The sequence below is a fragment of the Acipenser ruthenus genome, chromosome 3 (assembly GCF_902713425.1).
Source record: "Acipenser ruthenus chromosome 3, fAciRut3.2 maternal haplotype, whole genome shotgun sequence".
Lineage (NCBI taxonomy): Eukaryota > Metazoa > Chordata > Actinopteri > Acipenseriformes > Acipenseridae > Acipenser > Acipenser ruthenus.
In genome coordinates, this window is record NC_081191.1 from 85,701,933 (window position 1) to 85,721,443 (window position 19,511).

A 19,511-nucleotide genomic window follows, 5' to 3' on the forward strand; every position below is an offset into this window, starting at 1 on the left:
TTTCAACTGTGGTTTATTTTTTTAAAGGGGCGGTGCTTTAACATACTCCGTGCTCAGTTTTCGAAATAAAAATGATTAGTGTTAGCATATATTTTATGTTTCATACTTATTCTACCATAACACTTCTCTTGCATCTTGTACACTAGGTATTCAGTACATATTTTATTGAAGCAATACTGCTGTTATAGGTAGGCCTACTCCCCCAGTATTATACCCTGCTCCAATGCACAGCAGCGACACCATGGATAAACAGTTTCTACGTATAATGATCTGGTAGTGGATTTTAATACAACAACTTTTGTTTAAGTAATAGCATTATCCAAATCAATTTTTCATTGACATTTAATGTGTGATTTATAGTATTCACATTGTCAAACAGTTTCTCTTAACAAGAGAGAAAAATAAAAAAAACACATCTGACAGTGTGTGAATGCCACCCGACAACCTTCGAAGGTTCAGAACTACCTTTGAATTCCTGGCTAGCGAATGAACCTTCGAACACAGCCCTGCAAGACTCCGAAATGTCATTATTTATAGCCGAGATTGACAGGATCTACAGTAATTTCAAGACGACAAACCAAGTAACCGTTCTCAAAGGAGAAGAGAAAAAAAAAGGTCATGGCCTAAGTTAAATCACCCACACATGTAAGAGAAATTAAGTGCCACAGAAAAAAAGCACATTGAGTCTTTGTATGCATATACAGAAGTGCAGGTTTTTTTTCTCAATGTTATGGCTGATGCAGTGTCTTATTTCTTGGCATATGTTAACTTTCAAAGTTTACTGATGAGTTTGTGATATCAGAAAGCAGACCTCATTGACTGTACAGTCCCTTTACTTGCAAATATTTACTCTGCAAGCCAAATAGGCATGATCTTGTTATACTTGCAGCAGTCGTGGGTCTCTAAGTTCTGGGGAAGCAAAACAGAACAAAAGATGCAAACAACATGATCGTATTCATTAAGATACAGTAACAAGGTACAGTACATTCTTAAAAAAAGTTCTGTCATGTAAAAACACACTTCTGTATGTAGCACACAAACCCAACTCCTAACTTACACAGCAGGTCCAGGCTGTTACGTATACAGCAAACCATGCAAAAGCATATTTAGTCCGCATTTAAAATAACATAGCCAGGTCAGCACAAACGGAGACACAACCTACAATAACCTCGTTCAATGACCTTGTCACAAATACAACTAAACAATCAAAATAAGTTAATTTTTTATTTTTTTATTTTTATTTTTTTAAAGTAATACTTCATGTCATGATAAATACAGAAGTACATGCATTTAGAGATTGCTCATAATAAATGGTAATTGCTCTAAAGGTATTCCTTTACAGTTGTTCATAAAATCACTCAAACAATTATTCTACCTGTGTCTTCTGCCGTATCACTAGACTCCCCCATCCATGCAGAAATCTCAGAGAGAGATCATCAAATTTAACCGTAAGAGACAGAAAAGCAATAAAATGCCCCGGTCGCTGCCCCAAAGCCCAAGCAAGCGTCAACAGCAGACAGTTTTGCAAAGCTAACTCAGCTAGAACCTGAAACAGGAGCTACATGCTCAACAGGGTATTTTTAGAGCAGCCCTCTTTACTGGTCAAACAAATTCAAGCACTCATATGGAAAGACTCTGCGCCTTCCCCTCCTTCTCTCTCCCCTCCCTAACAAGTCAGTCTGCTATCCCAAAGCCAGATAGGACAGACTCTGTGACCTAAATGCAAGAACTGCCTCGTAAATCTCTCCGCAGACAGCACATCACAGAATGGAAACAAAAGAACACAAATTATCTGTCACTTGAATATTTTTATAGGCTGGTACGCTTCAGTGCTGTAGTTCAGAGACTGTTTATCTACTGGACAGCAAGACAAAGAACACAAAAGCCTGCATGTGAGGCTCCTCTGTGTAATGTTAGTACAAACTGGCTCTCCCCCATCACTACAGTAGTTTGCCACTGTCACCAAGATTTTCTTCAACCATGTATGGGCAGTTCTGAAAAGCTATGACCAATTGACTAAAGTATACACCTTCTTCTGTTTTTTTTTGTTTTTTTAAATACCTTAACGAACTGTAATGCAGCACACCTAAGGACGTTTTGGACTTAACACAAAACTTTTCAGCTTGGATTTATGTAATTTACAGGTTTTGATGACAATAATCTTCATCTTTAACCAATAAGTATTGGGTCTGTTTTTAAAACTTTTCTTGAATTCCTTTTCAAGAGATTCTATCAGAAACATATTTTTGCAGGTGAGTCACACTGTAACGTGACATAGTTATGCTACAGGGTAGGCCAAACTTCACATTCCAAATTGTCAACATTCAGCAGGCTTCATGCAAAACTGACAAAGCTTTTTAAAAAACAAGAATTTCAAGGTTATTGTAACACCTAAGCAGTTCTGCATTAGTGGTCACAGCAAAGTCTCCAGGATTTACCAGTTAAAAAGTCCTCACCAGAAAACCAATGTTCGTGTTGCAACTTGTGCTATGCACAGGTTTGTGCTGCAAAGAAGAATTCAATTAGAGTTATTAAAACAGGTATTACATTACAAAATCCACGTAACAATTCACATTTGGTATATAGTATTTTTACATGTTTAAATAAATAAAAAAGTTAAACATCTAAAAAACATTTTTTATGGAGCTATAGTATGAGCTATGGTGGGCTGCTGTGCCTAATGAAGCTCAAAAGCTCAATAAAAAAGTTAGCGGAACCCTTGATCTAAATTAAATGTAAATATCACATTCATGCCAGCGGCATTACTGCTGTATACTGTGGGTTTCAAAGTGCAACACGCACCCATTTACATATTTTTGAGGATGATGAAGATGGGTGCGCAGAATGTATCTAAGTGTGTTACAGTATATAGGATTTGTTTTTCAAATTTGGCACGTTTCCCTATGAACGAGCAAAATACACAGGAGTGCAGACATGTGTCGCGCACATAATTCAGTGCCTGCATGTATGCCGCAGAGAATAGCAAAGATGACACACCACTAAAACTTTAATAATATTTAAAAATACAGAAAAGCAAGTGAGATCACAGTAAATCAATGAGACCATATAAGAACTACTTCAACTGATGACATAGAATAAACACATTTATTTTTGCGTGACGGTTTGCTAATAGTACCATATTACAATTGATGCTCCATGCATCATAGCAGTAACACTAGGAAAACGTGGTGTACTAAGTTTACTAAATTAAAATGCATCAACTTTCACGGTGTATAACCTGTATTAGGGCTGTGTTCAAAGGTTGGTTCTCTAGCCAGGAATTCAAAGGTAGTTCTATACCTTCGAAGGTTCATTAGGCGTCATTCATGCCCTGTATTGTGTTTTTTTTTTTTTCTCTAACAGAAACCGTTTGACAATGTGTGAATACTTTAAATCATACATTAATTTTCACTTGCATGCAAAATTCAACCTTTTGATTTGTATAATGCATATTACTAAAACAAAAGGTGTTGTATTAAAACCCATTACCAAATCATTATATGCAGCAACTCTATATGGCACAGCTGCCATGCATTAGAGCAGGGTATATTACGCCAAAGCACTGGGGTGTACCTACCTATAGCAGTTGTAGTGCTTCAGTAAAATATGTACTGAATACCTCGTGTACAAGACATTGTAAGAGAAGTGTTATGGAAATATAAGTATGAAACACCAACACGAATAATTTTAATTTCGAAAACTGAGCACCGTCCCCATGTAGCAATATAAAAAGAAGCTGAATTTAGTGTGGTAGTTAAATTAGCCAGGATTTGTGAGATTAATTAAAATGTTTTTGCTTTGCTTGGACATAAAATATTAACAGTAATGAACAACCATAGTTCAGAAATTACTTCTGTTAAAATCTGACTTTTTATTATTATTACAATGTTAAAGAGACATCTGATGCGGACGCACGCATATTCTTTTCAGTTGTTGAATTCAAGTCCTTTGATTTTCATTTTTTATAATCGGAGGTGTTCTAATTTTAATCTAAATTGTGCCTTTTTGTTTAACTATTGTGTGCAAGTGTCTTTAGTTATTGGATCTTCTGTTAAAAAAAAAAAAAAAAACTGTATTTGTTCTTTATTTTGAAAAAAAAAAAATCAATGCATCCATTATTGTCAATAAATCCCTATACGACAATCGAATAAGAAATTAGGTTGCAGATTGCACTACTAATAAAAATCTATGTAACACGGACAGACAAAATCCCAGATTTCAAATAGAAATATTGTTTTTAAAAGTTTTTAATTTTTTTTTAAATAAATATGGATTCAACTAATTATTTTAAGTTTGATCAAGGGCAGGGAAATCTGAAATGTATCGGCTACATTACAAAACATATTTAAAAGTAATGGGACCTGAACAGCGTCAATTAGGTGTTTTGTGAATTACAGATTTATTACACCTATATGCAATATGTGTTACTGTATATTGGATATTAATCCATAAAATTGATCATCTAAAATCTTTAACTGTTTGTTTAGTCTAGTTATAATTGATAATGGTTATTTTGAGCTGGCAGTTCTTGCAGTCCTTATAACGTAACAGGAGACAGACACAGTTAAGGAAACCACAGAGAAAAGGTATCCCTATAGTGAAACCAGATTAGTTTGCAGAATTATACTGAACAATGAAAACAGACTTTTTTGTTACTCGTACATGTTTATTCATCATTACAGAGTAGAAATCAACAGAATACCGAATAAGCCACAACAGGTAAATACAAATATGATCCAAAAAAGTGACATTTGATTTTGTGGTAATTAGTTGTTGTTTTTGAAACTCTTAACAACTTAGCACTTACTCAGCCTGCACATAACTAAATTTCTAATTCATTAGTGTAGAGCTGATCTACGAAGTCATAGTAGACCCTGCTCCCCAAAACTAGTGTGGTGGGTTCAACAAGTTTTTTTTACAATCTGCTCTTCAGTGATTATATACAGTAGTCTGTCAAACCGCTTTCGTCAGGCCAAATCCATCTGTTTGGTAACTTGGATGAATTCTGCATGAATCAAACCTTTATATTATTCATCCCCTCTGTGACATTTTCTTTCAGCATTTCCACCACCTAAACAAAAGAAAAAATATAATGCTTCCATAACTACAAACACTTAAGCAACATTAACTTGTAAAACTAGTACAAACAAATGTTTACTGATTTTACAAAAGTTTACACTATTTCTACAATTATTTATAATGCACTTAAACAGTCAAATAAGTAAAATTCTACAAAATTATTCCATCACATTTGTAATGATGTCAAGATGTAAATTCAGAAGTTCAGCATTTCTTCTGTTTAGTTTAATTTGTCTCTACCATCTCACATAAATTAAGTCATCTCTATTTATTGGATTGTTTTCAAAGTCTTGGCAATGAACAGGCATTAGATATTAGTTTAGGGTGCATCCATTTCCTCTTCTAAGTGATCCTAAAGGTTTGAAGAGGCATGAGCAGACTCAGGACAGAACTGAAATTACTGTTTGTAACTAGCAACATGAGTCACCATAAAGAAGTGCTTTTTAAAGTGTTTGAGGAAAATGGAAGCATATCAGACTGCTACTCCTTTAGCAGAGAAAACACAATGCACCCTTAGAAATTATAAAAATAACAAGTTTGGTAAATTGTAAATTAATTCTTTAAAACTCTGCTGTGATTTAAAAACAAAAGTTACCACTTTCTTCAGTGCTTTCTTGAAACACTAGTGGGTACTAAAACCAAAACAAATGACCTTGAACAGTAAATACCTGGCTGTTGTTTACTTACCTCTGCAACATATGGAACAGTCCGTCCATTTTTGTAGAAACATTTATTATCAGAAATGTGCCCAGTTTAATGCCCGAGTGACGCAATGGAACATGGTTGAAAATCCTAAGTATAAGGATTTATATCCTGAATATCAGGTCATAAAAATAGTTTGTCATTATTATTTATTAAAAAAAAAGGAACTACACTATATGCTTGCTTAGTCCTTAAGAAAACAAAGAAACAGCAACATATTCATACCTAGCCATCTCTGTTTCCTTGTTTCTTCTGTTCAGGAACAATCTTGCTGTTGTCAAAATCGAAATAATCTGAAAAACCATAGTAAAATAAACTTATTCACAGGAGTCATGGCTTAAAATGCCAATTTATTTTTTCTAAAGATGCAATAAAAAGATAAAATGTACCTAGATTACCTTCAATGTAGTTCTTCTCCACTGGTTCCTTTTCTGATGTTCCATTTCCTGTGATGTGGTCCTTTTACTCTTCATGTAAAGCTGTATCTTTTCAAGATCACACACACACACACCCATTTGGTCTATCAGAGTACAGCCACATTGCTTAACTTAGTGTTCAAAGGTCTCCATAAAAAGTTAAAACAGCAGTAATGACATTTGATTACTGCTATATTGACTTGATTTTCTATGGCTTTAATGTAGCAATGCAGATCTCTGAAGGTTACAGGCCAATATGACACATGGCAGTAATGGAGCCACATTATTGCTTCTTGTGTCTCCTCTTAACTTGATTGTCTGTCTACTCTTTTTTTTTTTTTTAAGTGAACCTCAAAAAAATGAAAAAAAAAAATGCTTTTCACATGATCCCATATGTGTACCCTGTGAAAAACAATTAAGAAGTTTGTCCCAGTCAAAAATAAACCCCTTTATAAAGTAATATAAACCAAGATATGTATTACTAAGCCTAAAATATACCGCATTTATTCAGAGTTTTATATTGTAAAATAAATAAACTACGTTTGTAACTTTGGACATACGTGACTTAAGCAAATCTGTCAAAGTGATCAGTGAAGCCATGACAGCTCAAGCATGGGAATTATAATAGTCTAAAAATAATATGAATAATGTCTCTTAATGTACAAAATATCACACAACTCTTTTCAGGCATGTTATGAATCAAAACTAACAGTTGCAGAAGAGGTTATGACTTGTATGTAACATTTCTAACGTATGTAACTTCTTAGACAGCCAACATGTCTTCCAGCTTCTTAGTGTCATGTGAAAGACTAAGTCCTTCTTTTATCATGCAACACATCCTACTGCATAAGTAAGTAATACATGTGGGGTTTTAATCTTCCAATTTATTTGTTCAATAAATTCACAGGATCTAAATGCTGTTACATACGCTATTTATTTTGGACAGACATTGCTATTGAAAAGTTTGACCAGTAATAAAATACAGAAAAAGGGATATTCCATGCCACTCAGCACTGCAAAAATTGAGTTTAAAGACAGACTTTCACATGATACTACTACCAAATTCATTAATGTCTGTAAATAATGATTCAATTGCCTGGTAACACATGTAACACTTTTGACAGACATGGAAAGGTACGAAGTACACATTTTCAGGACAGAATTTGTATTAACATCCAGAACAAAGACACACAGTTATCCACTTCATTGCATATACATAATTATTCATCGAGAAAAAGGATTTTGTACAATCACTCCACCAGAACGTCCCATTTGCTACTATAAAAAATGCTGGACATTCTTAACATTTATATGCATAACTTATTTATATATATTTATATATATATATATATATATATATATATATATATATATATATATATATATATATATATATATATATATATTTCTTTAACACTAAGTTTAGTAAATCTGTAATATTTAACAATTATATGTGTATTATGATTATTAACAATTATCCTGTACGACTGATTGAGTTTCAGAAATATTGTACAATATCAATTTATCATAAAAGCTAAAAAAAAATGTATTATGAATTTCAGGGTCTTCAATCAGTAATGTAAGTTAGTCCTAATCTGTTAGTAAAATAAGTATTTCTGTAAGAAATGTATTGCTTAGAGTAAGTGCACCACCAAAAATATCAGTGCTGATGTCTTGTGGTTCAGTAGAAAACTTACCAGGCTTGCCCATCAGTCCTGTTTTCAATCACCGAGTGGCTTTATATTGCATTTACTGCAATACTGTGCTTTTACTAATTGTAATAAAATGTCTCAAAAGGGCAGTTCAGGAGCAGCCCTTCAGTTATAGTTGCCTGCCACAGATATCTGAAGAGAGGCTAGATTATGCAAAAGTGTCTTTATTAACAGCACAATTTAGTGATCTGCAGCTTTGTATCAAGTTTATCATTTGTTTAGCTGGTGAAGCACTTCTCTGCAAAAGAGGGTGCTGTCACTTAGTAGTGTACAGGCACTTTGTCTGATCAAGCCTACCTAACAGACATCTATGGCGGGCAGCTAGAACAGAACAGCAGTTCCGGAACTCCAAGTCAACGCACCTTAAAAAAAGAGGGGTGTAGCTAATTAAATAACTTCATACAGCACACCCTTTTGCAATGTACTGTAGATCTCACATGTGCAGTTATGACAAAAAGCACACTGTAGCAAACAAGCTGGCATCACACTACTATACCATAAATATATGGGTCAGTTTGCATGAATCTCCCGTGTTGACCGAAAAGAATTTCACTCTCCAGGCAAAAGGAAGTGCAACTATAACAGATTACCTGAAGTAAGGAATAAAAATCAAGATATTTCCACATAAAACCACAAATACAGGTCAGAATAAAGTTCACTCCCAGCATACATTATTTACTATTGTCATGGAATGGCCCTGCATTACTAGGATACCTGTGCATGTGAGGCAGGATGCTTCCAGGAGCTACACTGGCTGTAAATACTGTTTCCTGTCACAGAGTCCCTTTAAAAAACGTACTTTAAAAATATCAGGGTAAATAGTTAAATGTACAAACAATACATTTAAATAAAAATAAATGGTGGTTCAAATATGTAAAGAACAAGTAAAAACATTTTGGTAACAATTTAATTTATTTATGGCATCATTCCAACACAGGTGACAATAGAAAGTCATGTTTGTAGAGTTTTGCACCCTGCATTCAGTTTCCATACTGAAATGTAGCCTAATGCTGCAGACCTACAATCTGTGGTTAACACTACAATATCTGACCATCTTACCTGATCAAACAATCTTAACACGCTATGTGGGGGGGTGGGAGGTTTTAAATGGTTGTATACCTGGGCTAACCTGAAAGTTAATACAATTCAAAACACCAGTCTAGTTCTGCTTTTTTGTATAATGTGGAAAAACAGGTTTACTTTAAGTATCAGGCAGTACCTCTGTCCTGCTTGCTTCCCACACTCTTAAATTAACAAGGGGAAATAAAAACAACTAATCGAATCGCTATCAATGCCAAGAAGGTGTTGCCAAGAAGGAATCACTATCGATGCCAAGAAGGTGTTTTAAGTGGTTCCTGTTCCTTTTACAATGGGGAAAAATCTGTTTCACCACAAGGGTTTTCTCTTAGGCAAAGTGTTCTCTTAGGAGGTGTTCCTGTATGTGGTGTTCCTGTATACCTGATGTGTCCGTTATTTGTACTTTGTAGAGAGTATTGGTAGACAACCATGAATATAAAAGTACAAATTACTCTGTAAGCAGTACTTTAAAATAATGCATGATCTACTATTGATATGTGCCAGATATAACTACCACCAGCATTTACACCCTTCCATGCACTTTTATTTATAAATATCCTAGACAGACTGCATGGTTTGTTAGATATTTTTCACAAAGAGCCCCACTTAAGTCTTTACCTAATGAAACAGTAATGTTTAGATTCACTATTGTTTAGAGCCATGAAATAAACCAAGATGGAGTGAATTACAGAGTGATTTTGTCTCTGTGGCTGTATATTCTGTGGCAGGATCTTTCTTGTACGGCACTCATGAATTTGACCAAAGGAATCACAGAAGACATATGTGTACTAAGAAACCAATACAGTAGTCCCGCATATAGGAACACCTCTTAAGAGAACACTCCGCCTAAGAGAACACCCTTGTGGTGAAACTGATTTTTCCCCATTGTAAAAGCTCCCTGATAAAGGAACAGGAACTTCCCTTAAAAAAACACCTTCTTGGCATCGATAGCAATTCATTCACAATTGATCCAGTACTGTTTTGTAACCTGATAACTCATCACCATCAAACTTAAATTAAAATGGTTTATTCAGTCTTTTCAAAAGTGACTTATTGCAAGATTCTTGAGGCACACGGCTTGGTTTATTCCATTTTTCCAGGACCGCTGTCATATCATTGACTCGTTTTGTATTCGGATTTCCACGAGTGCACCTCATCGCTACACAATGGCATGTAAACAAACGGCAAACCACGCCACTGTTTCTCTTGCTGCAAAAAATCTGAAATTGTTCGAACTCTTGAATAAAACCTGAATCAGAAACAAGCCGCCGAGCAATTTGTTTTTCCTGTTCTGCTGAGTTCCTTCACCATGCTGTTAAGTAATGTTGTGCATGTCTTAAAAATGCTTTTTTGTTTTTGCTAACGTTGCTTATTTTTTATATGTCAAGTTCCACATGTTTCATCACGCCTGTAAACAACTAGTTTAAACAAATGCTGGCTATATGATGCCGCACTTCCTTTGTAGCCAGTATTGCTACATCGAGTATGATATCCAAAACCTGACATCCTGTTTTATTGCCGTGGGCAGCTGTAGACAGGAGCACCAGGCAGTGGAAACATGGCACTAGTTTACCTGTAGACAACTTGGGATATGAAATATCAGTTATCTTATCGAATGTATTCCTCTGCCTGGTGACTTTTAAAAACATTCACTCATACATCCTAAAAAAGGACCAAAGCATAACCAGTAACCTGCACACCTGCAACACTAGAAGAGCCAAGCGGAGGTCAGAAAAAACATCACTAAGAAATAACACATAGAACAAATGTAAATCAACTGTGTGTTGCAGGGGGCAGGTGAATGGTTACACTCTGATGAGAGGCAAAAGGGGTGCTTACTGCACAAACAAAAAATTGCTGTTAGTAAAAAAAAAAAAAAATCTATTACTTTAACTCATTTTATATATAGAGGTTGCAATCCCAGTAGATTGGGAGAACAAGCTGCAAGTATACTCTACATATTTTAATTCTGTGTGCTCAAGTTGTTTGTTTATATGCGCATATGTTGACTTGCAAGCTTACACATTTCTAACAACTTACCACTGTACAAATACCACAGACAACAAGGAAACTTTTTTTAATAGAACTGTTGTAGATCAAGATACCCCCATACACTAGCTATATTAATTATGCTCCCATAGAGCATGAAAGGAGCCTAATAGCAATAATAAAGTACCCAACGAGAGTTGTCCAACCACCACCAGCAGGCTCAAAGAGATTTCATTTCCTGTGGCTAGCTATGAATGTTTCCAGCAAGATGGAAGCAATCTGCTATCATGCAAAAGCAATGTGATGCATCCAGACAATCATATAGTAAATAATGTATTTGATATTTGAATGCTGTAAAGACATAAGTCTCATAGCCATCTTACCAAATGAGCAACATACCTCTAAAGGTGTTGCTTTCATGTTAATGCTCCTGGCTGGGTAACAGACAATGGGGTTCAGTGACTTGTCCCAGAGTCATAAAAGTTTATTTATTTATTTATTTTTTTGTATTTTATTTTTTTAAAGAGACTGCTAAAAGCTCCAGCATCTGGTCCTTATTCCTCCCTCTCAGGAATGAGCCTACAGTAAAATAGCATTAACATGGCTGGGATAATGGATCCATCCTGGCTGGGGTCCTTTTTTTTTTTAAGCATTCCAAAAAGCCACGTGTACCCCTCCCACAATTCTCCACTTTTTGACACATGTGCACTAGTGAAAATCGGCTGTCTGAAAACTGAACAGGAGTGTTGAGTGACTTTCATCCTGCTGAGCTGGCCTTTTGTTCTTGTAATTCACCCATATACTAATAGATCCTAACAATGCTTACAGGCCACTGGGCTTGGATTTTTTTTTTTTTTTTTTTTGTACAGTTACAGTATGTGATTTAATACAGAAGTTAGTTAGCGATCTACAGTAATTCACAAGCACACAAAAAGTGGATTTTGCAGAATTTGATATGGAGATCTATTGTACTTAATAGTAGGAGCAAAGAAAAACAACCACCTTCAATATTTTGATAACTGCAAAACTATACAACTTTAAAATCGCGCATTTTAGTTAAAATAATTTATAAAAAAATATTTTAAAAAGAAGATCCGAAATGCACAAAGGCTAGTTGCCTTTCAAATAATTACAGTTAATTACTGGAGATTTATATATATATATATATATATATATATATATATATATATATATATATATATATATATATAGACACACACACAAGTTTTGGCTCTACAGTCCTGAACCATTAGGAAATAAGGTTTGTTTGACTGGCTGGCGTGAATCGACAGAGACAATTGCTGATATTATGGATATTACCTTATATTGGTCAGCACCGCTGTGGAAACGGAAGCATTCTTGTTTGTTTGTTTAGCAGACGCCTTTATCCAAGGCGACTTACAGAGACTAGGGTGTGTGAACTAGGCATTGCAGTTGTACTGGTAGCATAATGATCATCGTGTGCTAATGAAATCAGTTACTAAACTACTAGAAGAATACAATATTTCTGCAGTGCAAACTGTTATCTTATTCAACATTTAGCATGGATGCATGAGAGAATGAATGTACATTGTATCAGCCTGATTAACTTTTAGGTCACACAGTATTATATAAAATAACGAAGCCTGCACATCCCTTAGGAAAATGCATGATTGACACCTACCTTTTTTTGGTCCCACACTGTGTCCTCTTGCATTTTTCTTTGGAGCCATGTTATTTCAACACTAATAATAAATAAGAACTTATTGCACAACAGCAGCACCACCACAAGTACCTACCAGGATAAACTATCCTATGTCCTGCTTCCTCAATCCTAATGAATCCTATGAAAACCAAATCCGTATCCCCTTCAATCAAACACGCCGGCACATTTCTCTTTTATTGATTGGCACTGGATCTCTCCAGTCCACTAAACTGTTAGCTGTGTGAGAGAACATTCTACCCAATCACATCAAAGAGGAGGGATTAGGTTGAATTGTGTTTTTCGAGATACACAGGCTAGCACCGCCCATCTGCCAGCACACTGGAACGTGGCAACATGGAAGGGATGGATCTCGCGAGAACATAGTTGTTGCTTGCTTAGTGTGCTGAAGTTAGAATCAAAGAAGTGTTGGTAGGGTTTATTGTTGGTCACTTTGGATGAGATTGGACATGACGGGTTCGAGTTCATTAAACTTCATTTTCATATGGTTTGGAAGCAGTGGTGTAATCGAGGGTATACGCAGGTAAACACACTTTTAATTTGGGCAATAATAGCGTTTACCCACTTCTCATGTAAGGGACAGTTTACTCACTTTTTACTCTCATGTGATATGCAAATCCTGGGTTAAGACGGTGGGTGCGTTCACGGAGATCATTCTTAGATGATCAGGGTCTGCACAGAATCTGCGCAGAATGATCTCCGTGAACGCACCCAAGATATCTGAACGAAGAGCTTGTGTTGAAAAACTTCCGCTCATCGCTCATACTATCCTCCGCTCCACTGCATGCACGGGGAAGGCAGGAGCAGTGCCCCCCCCCCCGGCGATTGCAGATGGAAAGATCTAATGTACATTCAGAGAGGAATGCTATTTGGCATATAAATTGTTGGCACAATGTCACGAGTGATGATTGTGCAAATAGCTATATCAGTCACTTCTGAGTCATTCTGTAGAATTATGAAGCCATGACTTTAGTCTTCGAAGCGCACTGAAGCTCAGGTCACAGCCTGCAAGATTGGTTCCCTTTAGAATGTCCCTACTTTTGTCTTTTTAATACCAACCAGGGGTCGACACCTTATCGAGTAGTGACGGACATTAAAAAAAAAAAAAAAAAAAAAAAACAATTTGCCGACCCCTGATGTCAACCCTAACTGATGGATTAACTAAGTTTTTTGCAAATAATTTCCTTCCTTTTTGCGAATATATTTATAGCAGCAGTCCCTGGTGGGGACACTGCTGCTGTACCCTTGAGCAAGGTACTTTACCTAGATTGCTCCAGTAAAAACCCAACTGTATAAATCAATAACTAAGAAATATAGATATATAGCTTTAGATATATATAGATAGATAGATAGATAGATATATATGCATACACTTATAAACCTTTGTAACATAAGTTTTTCTTAGCACTGTATTTATTTTGCAAGCAATGTTATTTTACTAACATTATTTGGCACTTGTCTTCATATAACTGAGACCGAACACCTCTATTTTGGTTTCACAGATGCAATAAGATGTTTCTGTCTGAATAGTGTGGGAAAGGGTGTGCCAGAGACCTATACAATTCTTTAAGTATACTGTCACAACATATATGCATTGGTAAAACAGTATTTTAGATGGACAGAAGTCAGAAATGTTTTATATAATTTGATATTAGTTAATAGGCCTGTGTGTGTGTTTTTTTTTTGTGTGTGTGTGTGTGTGTGTGTGTGAAACTAAGACAACAAAAGGAATCCTCCATTCACATAAATCTCAATATAGCTATGTGAAAGGGAGAAACAGTCAATGCTGTAAATCTCCCTCTTGACCAGAAAGGGCGCAGTGTAAGGTTGGTAGTACACTTCCCCATAGACATGTCGATCCGACGGTGGGCGGAAACAGGAAGTCGTCCATCTTGGATGAAGCATGTAGCTACGCGTACTCGAAGCAATGTGTTTTTTTTTTTTTTTTCAGATCCATTGCTGTCATCAGTGATTGTCCAGGAGCTCCGCCATCTCGCTGGCATTATAACGGACAGCTTTAGATCTGTTGCTGAGTCTCTCGCAACGGTGCTCCAGCAGCAAACTGAATTGATACAGGTGGAGCGCCATCGTGAGAACTATGAAGCCCTCTGTGCTCTCGTGAGCAGCAATGGCCTCCTAACCCACACTATTGCAGAACTCCAACAGAGCTATGAGAACTGTATTGCTGCTGACGAGAGCACACCGGAGCAGCTGAGCGGGATGGAGGAGTACGTACGGGTGATAAAGGAAACCCTGCTGCAACGTCAGTACCAGGCCCCCTCTGTTATACAACCTCAAATTTCAAAACAGCACAAGCCCCTCTTCAATTCAGTAGAGACGAGGAGGCGCTGTGAACCACCGAGTAGCTCAGATATTGGCCAGCATGCACCTGCTTTCCACTTCCTCTGTCCCAGAGAAAGCTGCTGCCCCTCCTCATGATGTCGACCAGCTGGGACTCTCCACGCATCCGATAGAATTCATTTTATTTAATTGTATTTGTTTTTATTTTAATTAAAGGTATATTTTGAATGAAACATACTATCTGATGTCTTCCATTCTCAGAGTGTGTGGGGGGGAAACAGATTTGTAAGTATACACAAGGTGGAGGCAGGCATAAAGGGTAGGGGGAAACAGATTCCTAACTTTACACAGGCTGGATGGCATAAGTCCTGTGTAAAGCAAACCTTATCAGTCTTATTCCAGAGTAATTTTGGGAATGATTCCTGACTGCATGGATGGTGAAATTATTCCTAAATACACATAAATTAAGCCAAGGGATAGGGAAGGAGGGTTGGACAAACATTCGTAAATACACAGACGGTAGAGACTGTGACTCCTATATAAATACACAGACGGTAGAGACTGACTCCTATATAAATATACACACGGTAGAGACTGACTCCTATATAAATACACATTTTATATTTATATTGCAAGCAATGTTATCTAACAACATTGTAACACATTGGTGGTTGTCTTCATATAACCTGGGAGGCTGTGTGGTCCAGTGGTTAAAGTAAAAGGGCTTGTAACAAGGAGATCCCCGGTTCAAATCCCACCTCAGCCACTGACTCATTGTGTGACCCTGAGCAAGTCACTTAACCTCCTTGTGCTCCGTCTTTTGGGTGGGACGTAATTGTAAGTGACTCTGCAGCTCATGCATAGTTCACACACCCTAGTCTCTAAGTCGCCTTGGATAAAGGCGTCTACTAAATAAACAAATAATAATAATAATAATAACCTAGACAGAACACCTCTATAAGGGTTTCACAGATACTGGGCCCTATTTAGCAAATATTGTGCAGCCGCTTCCGCTCAGGCAAAAATGACAGCATTAGTGAACTGCCACGATAGCGAAGTTGGATCTCATGCGTGGGCTAAGGCATATCAAATAGCGAATCATGCACCCAGCTAATCAAAGCACAGTGGGGCAATAAGGTTACAACCAATAAGGATTCAACATTCCCTTTCAGAGCACTGAAAGTAAGGCATTTTGAAACCCCCAAAAAAGAAGAAAGGATACAAAAGCGCAAAAAAAAAAAAAAATGCCCAGCAGCCCAAGTGAGGAGATGACCAAGCCCCTCAAGCAAGGCTATGTTTTTTTTTTTTTTTTTTTTTTTTTTAGCAGCCTGGAAGTGGAGAGTGAATACTTAGAAAATAAAAAAGTAATCTATAAGGCTTTGTCTGAGCTACCTGGCACTTGCAGCATCTGCAACCTCCTCTGCTTGGGCTTCAAGTTCAGCATCTGCTTCCCTCAAACCCTGTAATCTTTCCTCTTAAGTTCAACATCCATTATGGAGAGCTATGTTGCGTAAAACACAAGCAGTCAGGATGATATTGCTAACCTTCTGAGGAGTGTACTGTAGTGTTCCCCCAGAGACATCCAAACATCGGAATCGGATTTTGAGGATTCCAAATGTTCGGTCAATTACAGTACACATTCAAAGGTACGGTTGTACCTCTGTTCGGCAGGGGTCATGGGGTTGAGCAGCAGTGTCAGTAGCCACCACTTCAGTGGATACCTGTTGTTCCCTATCAACCAGTCTCTCTGACTGTCATCCCGCTGAAATGCAGCTGCCGTCTGTGAATTAGTGAGGATAAGCGACCCATGAGTTGTCCATCAAATCAACAGTACGAAGGTTACTCTTGAAATCAGGACTTATTGTGTTGCAGTAAGAATACCTCTGTTAAGAAAGGGGAACAAGACTAAAAGGTAAAAATATGCACAAGAACACAGAAATTGGACTATGGAACAATAGTCAAAGGTGCTTTGATTGTCAATTCAACGCTTGTCTTCTTTCTATTCCTTAAGGATATTATCTTGAAGTATTGCTCATCCTTGTTAGACAGCTTTTTGGGTCTTCCAGTCCTGGGTTTGTCAATTGCAGATGATGTTTCTCTGTACTTGTTGATTATGCTTCGGATACCACACCTTGAAAATCAAGTGATGCAAGCTATTTCACTCAATGTTATTTCCTTTATGCAAGTCAAGGTTGTTATAATAGTAGAAAACACTAGTGGAGGCTTTGAATAAATTGTTGATGCTCATATTGCATCAGATTAGAAAAATGCAACATGTCTAAGACTTTTGCACAACAGTGTGTTTGTGTGTATATATATATATATATATATATATATATATATATATATATATATATAATTTTAGCAACTGGCATGTTCATGTAGCTTTCTTCATGATTAAGAACATAAGAACATAAGAAAGGTTACAAACAAGAGGAGGCCATTTGGCCCATCTTGCTTGTTTGGTTGTTAGTAGCTTATTGATCCCAAAATCTCATCAAGCAGCTTCTTGAAGGATCCCAGGGGGTCAGCTTCAACAACATTACTTGGGAGCTGGTTCCAAACTCCCACAATTCCATGTGTAAAAAAGTGCCTCCTGTTTTCTGTTCTGAATGCCCCTTTATCTCCATTGTGACCCCTGGTCCTTGTTTCTTTTTTCAGGTTGAAAAACTCCCCTGGGTCCACACACCTTTAGCAAGAAAGGATGGGACTACTTCCAACTGCACTCGCTACAATTAACTTTCGTATTACTTGGTACGGAGTGTAGGGGTCACTAGAAACCTTTCACAATTTCACCGCCAATGATTCTCTTACAATGATAATGCTGTGAAAAAGGTTCTCTTGCAATCCAATTTACACTGTACATTGATGGGACTGTACATCTAACAGGATGGGACATGTTCAAATATTGTTTTTAACTTAGTTAACACCTTTGAAAGCAATCTTCTTTCTTTTGCAGTTTCCTTTCTAATCTGATTATCTTTTCTTCACAAACCAGCTTGATGGCTGAGTGGCTTTATTACATTCTAATAATAACTATTTGTAATATCTTGGAGTTGTTCTCTTTTGTTCAATATTACCTAAAGACCAATCTTTAGCTTGCAGATCAAAATAGTACACTTTTTGTTAACAGATATATGGAAAAACATACTGTAGCATTACACATTGTACACCCTAAAATGATGATTATATTTTAATTATAATTAAAAAAAAAAAAAAAGATTATAAGCTTTTGGACAGAACAGTGTGGCATTGGAAAGTGAATAAAAAGTAAATATACTTACCAATTTGATTCTAAACGTCTCAGTTAACATGACATGTTGTACAGTATGTCATGGCAATCATTTTCATTTCGAGCATATCTTACAGGTACGTTCAAACATGTATTAAAGACTAACTCCCCATGTTTAATCACCAGGATATACATACTATTTGTCTATTGACACCGCTTTTAGACAAGTAGACAATTCCTCATTATAGGCAGGTACAGTACAGCCTCGCTATAATGTCCTTCATTATAACGAACCTTCTGCTATAACGAACCTGGCTCCTGGACCCAAAATAATAAAAATAAAAATAAAAATAATAATAATAATATAAACATACACTCTTTTTTTTTTTTTTTTTTTTTGTTTTATTTTATAAATTTAGTCGTCGCCAATTATGTTTACCCCGGTTTTCACCCCAATTTAGCATGCCCAATTATTATCTGTATCCCCGGCTCACCGCTCGCAACCCCCCTGCCGACTCGGGAAACGGAGGCTGGAACACGCGTCCTCCGAAACGTGCTCCTTCCAAGCCGTCATTTTTCGCACTGCAGATCCACAGCAATGCCACCAGACCTATAGTGCCGGAGGACAACACAGCTCTGGCGGCTCCGCTGCAGAGCCACAGGCGCCCTATCGGCCACAGGGGTCGCTGATGCGCGGTGAGCCGTGGATTCCCCTGCCGACCTAAGCCCTCCCTACCCGGGCAGCGCTCAGCCAATTGTGCGCCGCCCCCTAGGAACTCTCGGTCACGGTCAGCTGTGACATAGCCTGGATTCAAACCTGCGATCTCCAGGCTATAGGGCACATCCTGCGAGGAGCGCCTTTACTGGATGCGCCACTCGGGAGCCCTACACTCTTTTGTTTTAATAAAAAGCGTGCACTGTGTAACTATGCCTCTGAAACGAAAATCATTTTATGTCGCAACAAATCTGGAAACTATTTTTTGGCTTGTTCAGCAACCATGCGGCATGATTAAAGAAAAAACAACAACAACACGTCGGGTTGATTTGGAATAAAAGCTCAGTTTGGGATTCTTGCATGTTGGATTAAGATTTGGTGCACTTTGAAACGATTCATGTCAGACTGATTTTGAATAAAGGTTCAGCTTCATTCGGGATTTTTGCTTTTTGTACTGTGTTTTAATTCTTTAATGAATAGGATAAAGCAAAGGCAGAATACTGCACACATGAGACGAACAGATACATGTAATTCTACTTTTATTCACAATCTCATCTCATTAACTTACTCCAACAGTTTATCATTC

General features: G+C 37.0%; 1 protein-coding gene and 2 long non-coding RNA genes across 10 annotated transcripts in view; 1 reads left to right on the forward strand and 2 right to left on the reverse strand.

Moving 5' to 3' along the window:
* The window catches only part of LOC117435698 (aspartyl/asparaginyl beta-hydroxylase-like), a 44,626-nt gene extending 31,754 nt beyond the window's left edge, over positions 1 to 12,872 (reverse strand). For 3 of the 8 annotated variants that reach the window (XM_034059059.3, XM_034059058.3, XM_034059056.3), the window contains exon 1: positions 12,639 to 12,869. In XM_034059059.3, coding sequence (XP_033914950.3) covers positions 12,639 to 12,687 — 49 coding nt within the window. In that variant the 5' untranslated portion in view covers positions 12,688 to 12,869. Of the gene's footprint in view, positions 1 to 1,375; positions 1,627 to 12,638 lie in introns of those variants that run through there. The other 5 variants (XM_059018135.1, XM_059018127.1, XM_059018118.1 and 2 more) reach the window with 4 other exon arrangements.
* Positions 4,698 to 6,495, reverse strand: LOC131724965 (uncharacterized). Its single transcript, XR_009320365.1, has 3 exons — positions 6,180 to 6,495; positions 6,007 to 6,074; positions 4,698 to 5,071 (listed from the first exon to the last, which is right to left on the reverse strand). It is a non-coding gene; the product is annotated as an uncharacterized LOC131724965 (long non-coding RNA).
* Positions 12,873 to 12,984: 112 nt separating the features above from the next.
* LOC131724968 (uncharacterized) lies at positions 12,985 to 15,211 on the forward strand. The gene is made up of 2 exons (XR_009320367.1): positions 12,985 to 13,200; positions 14,629 to 15,211. It is a non-coding gene; the product is annotated as an uncharacterized LOC131724968 (long non-coding RNA).
* The last annotated feature ends 4,300 nt before the right edge of the window (positions 15,212 to 19,511 follow it).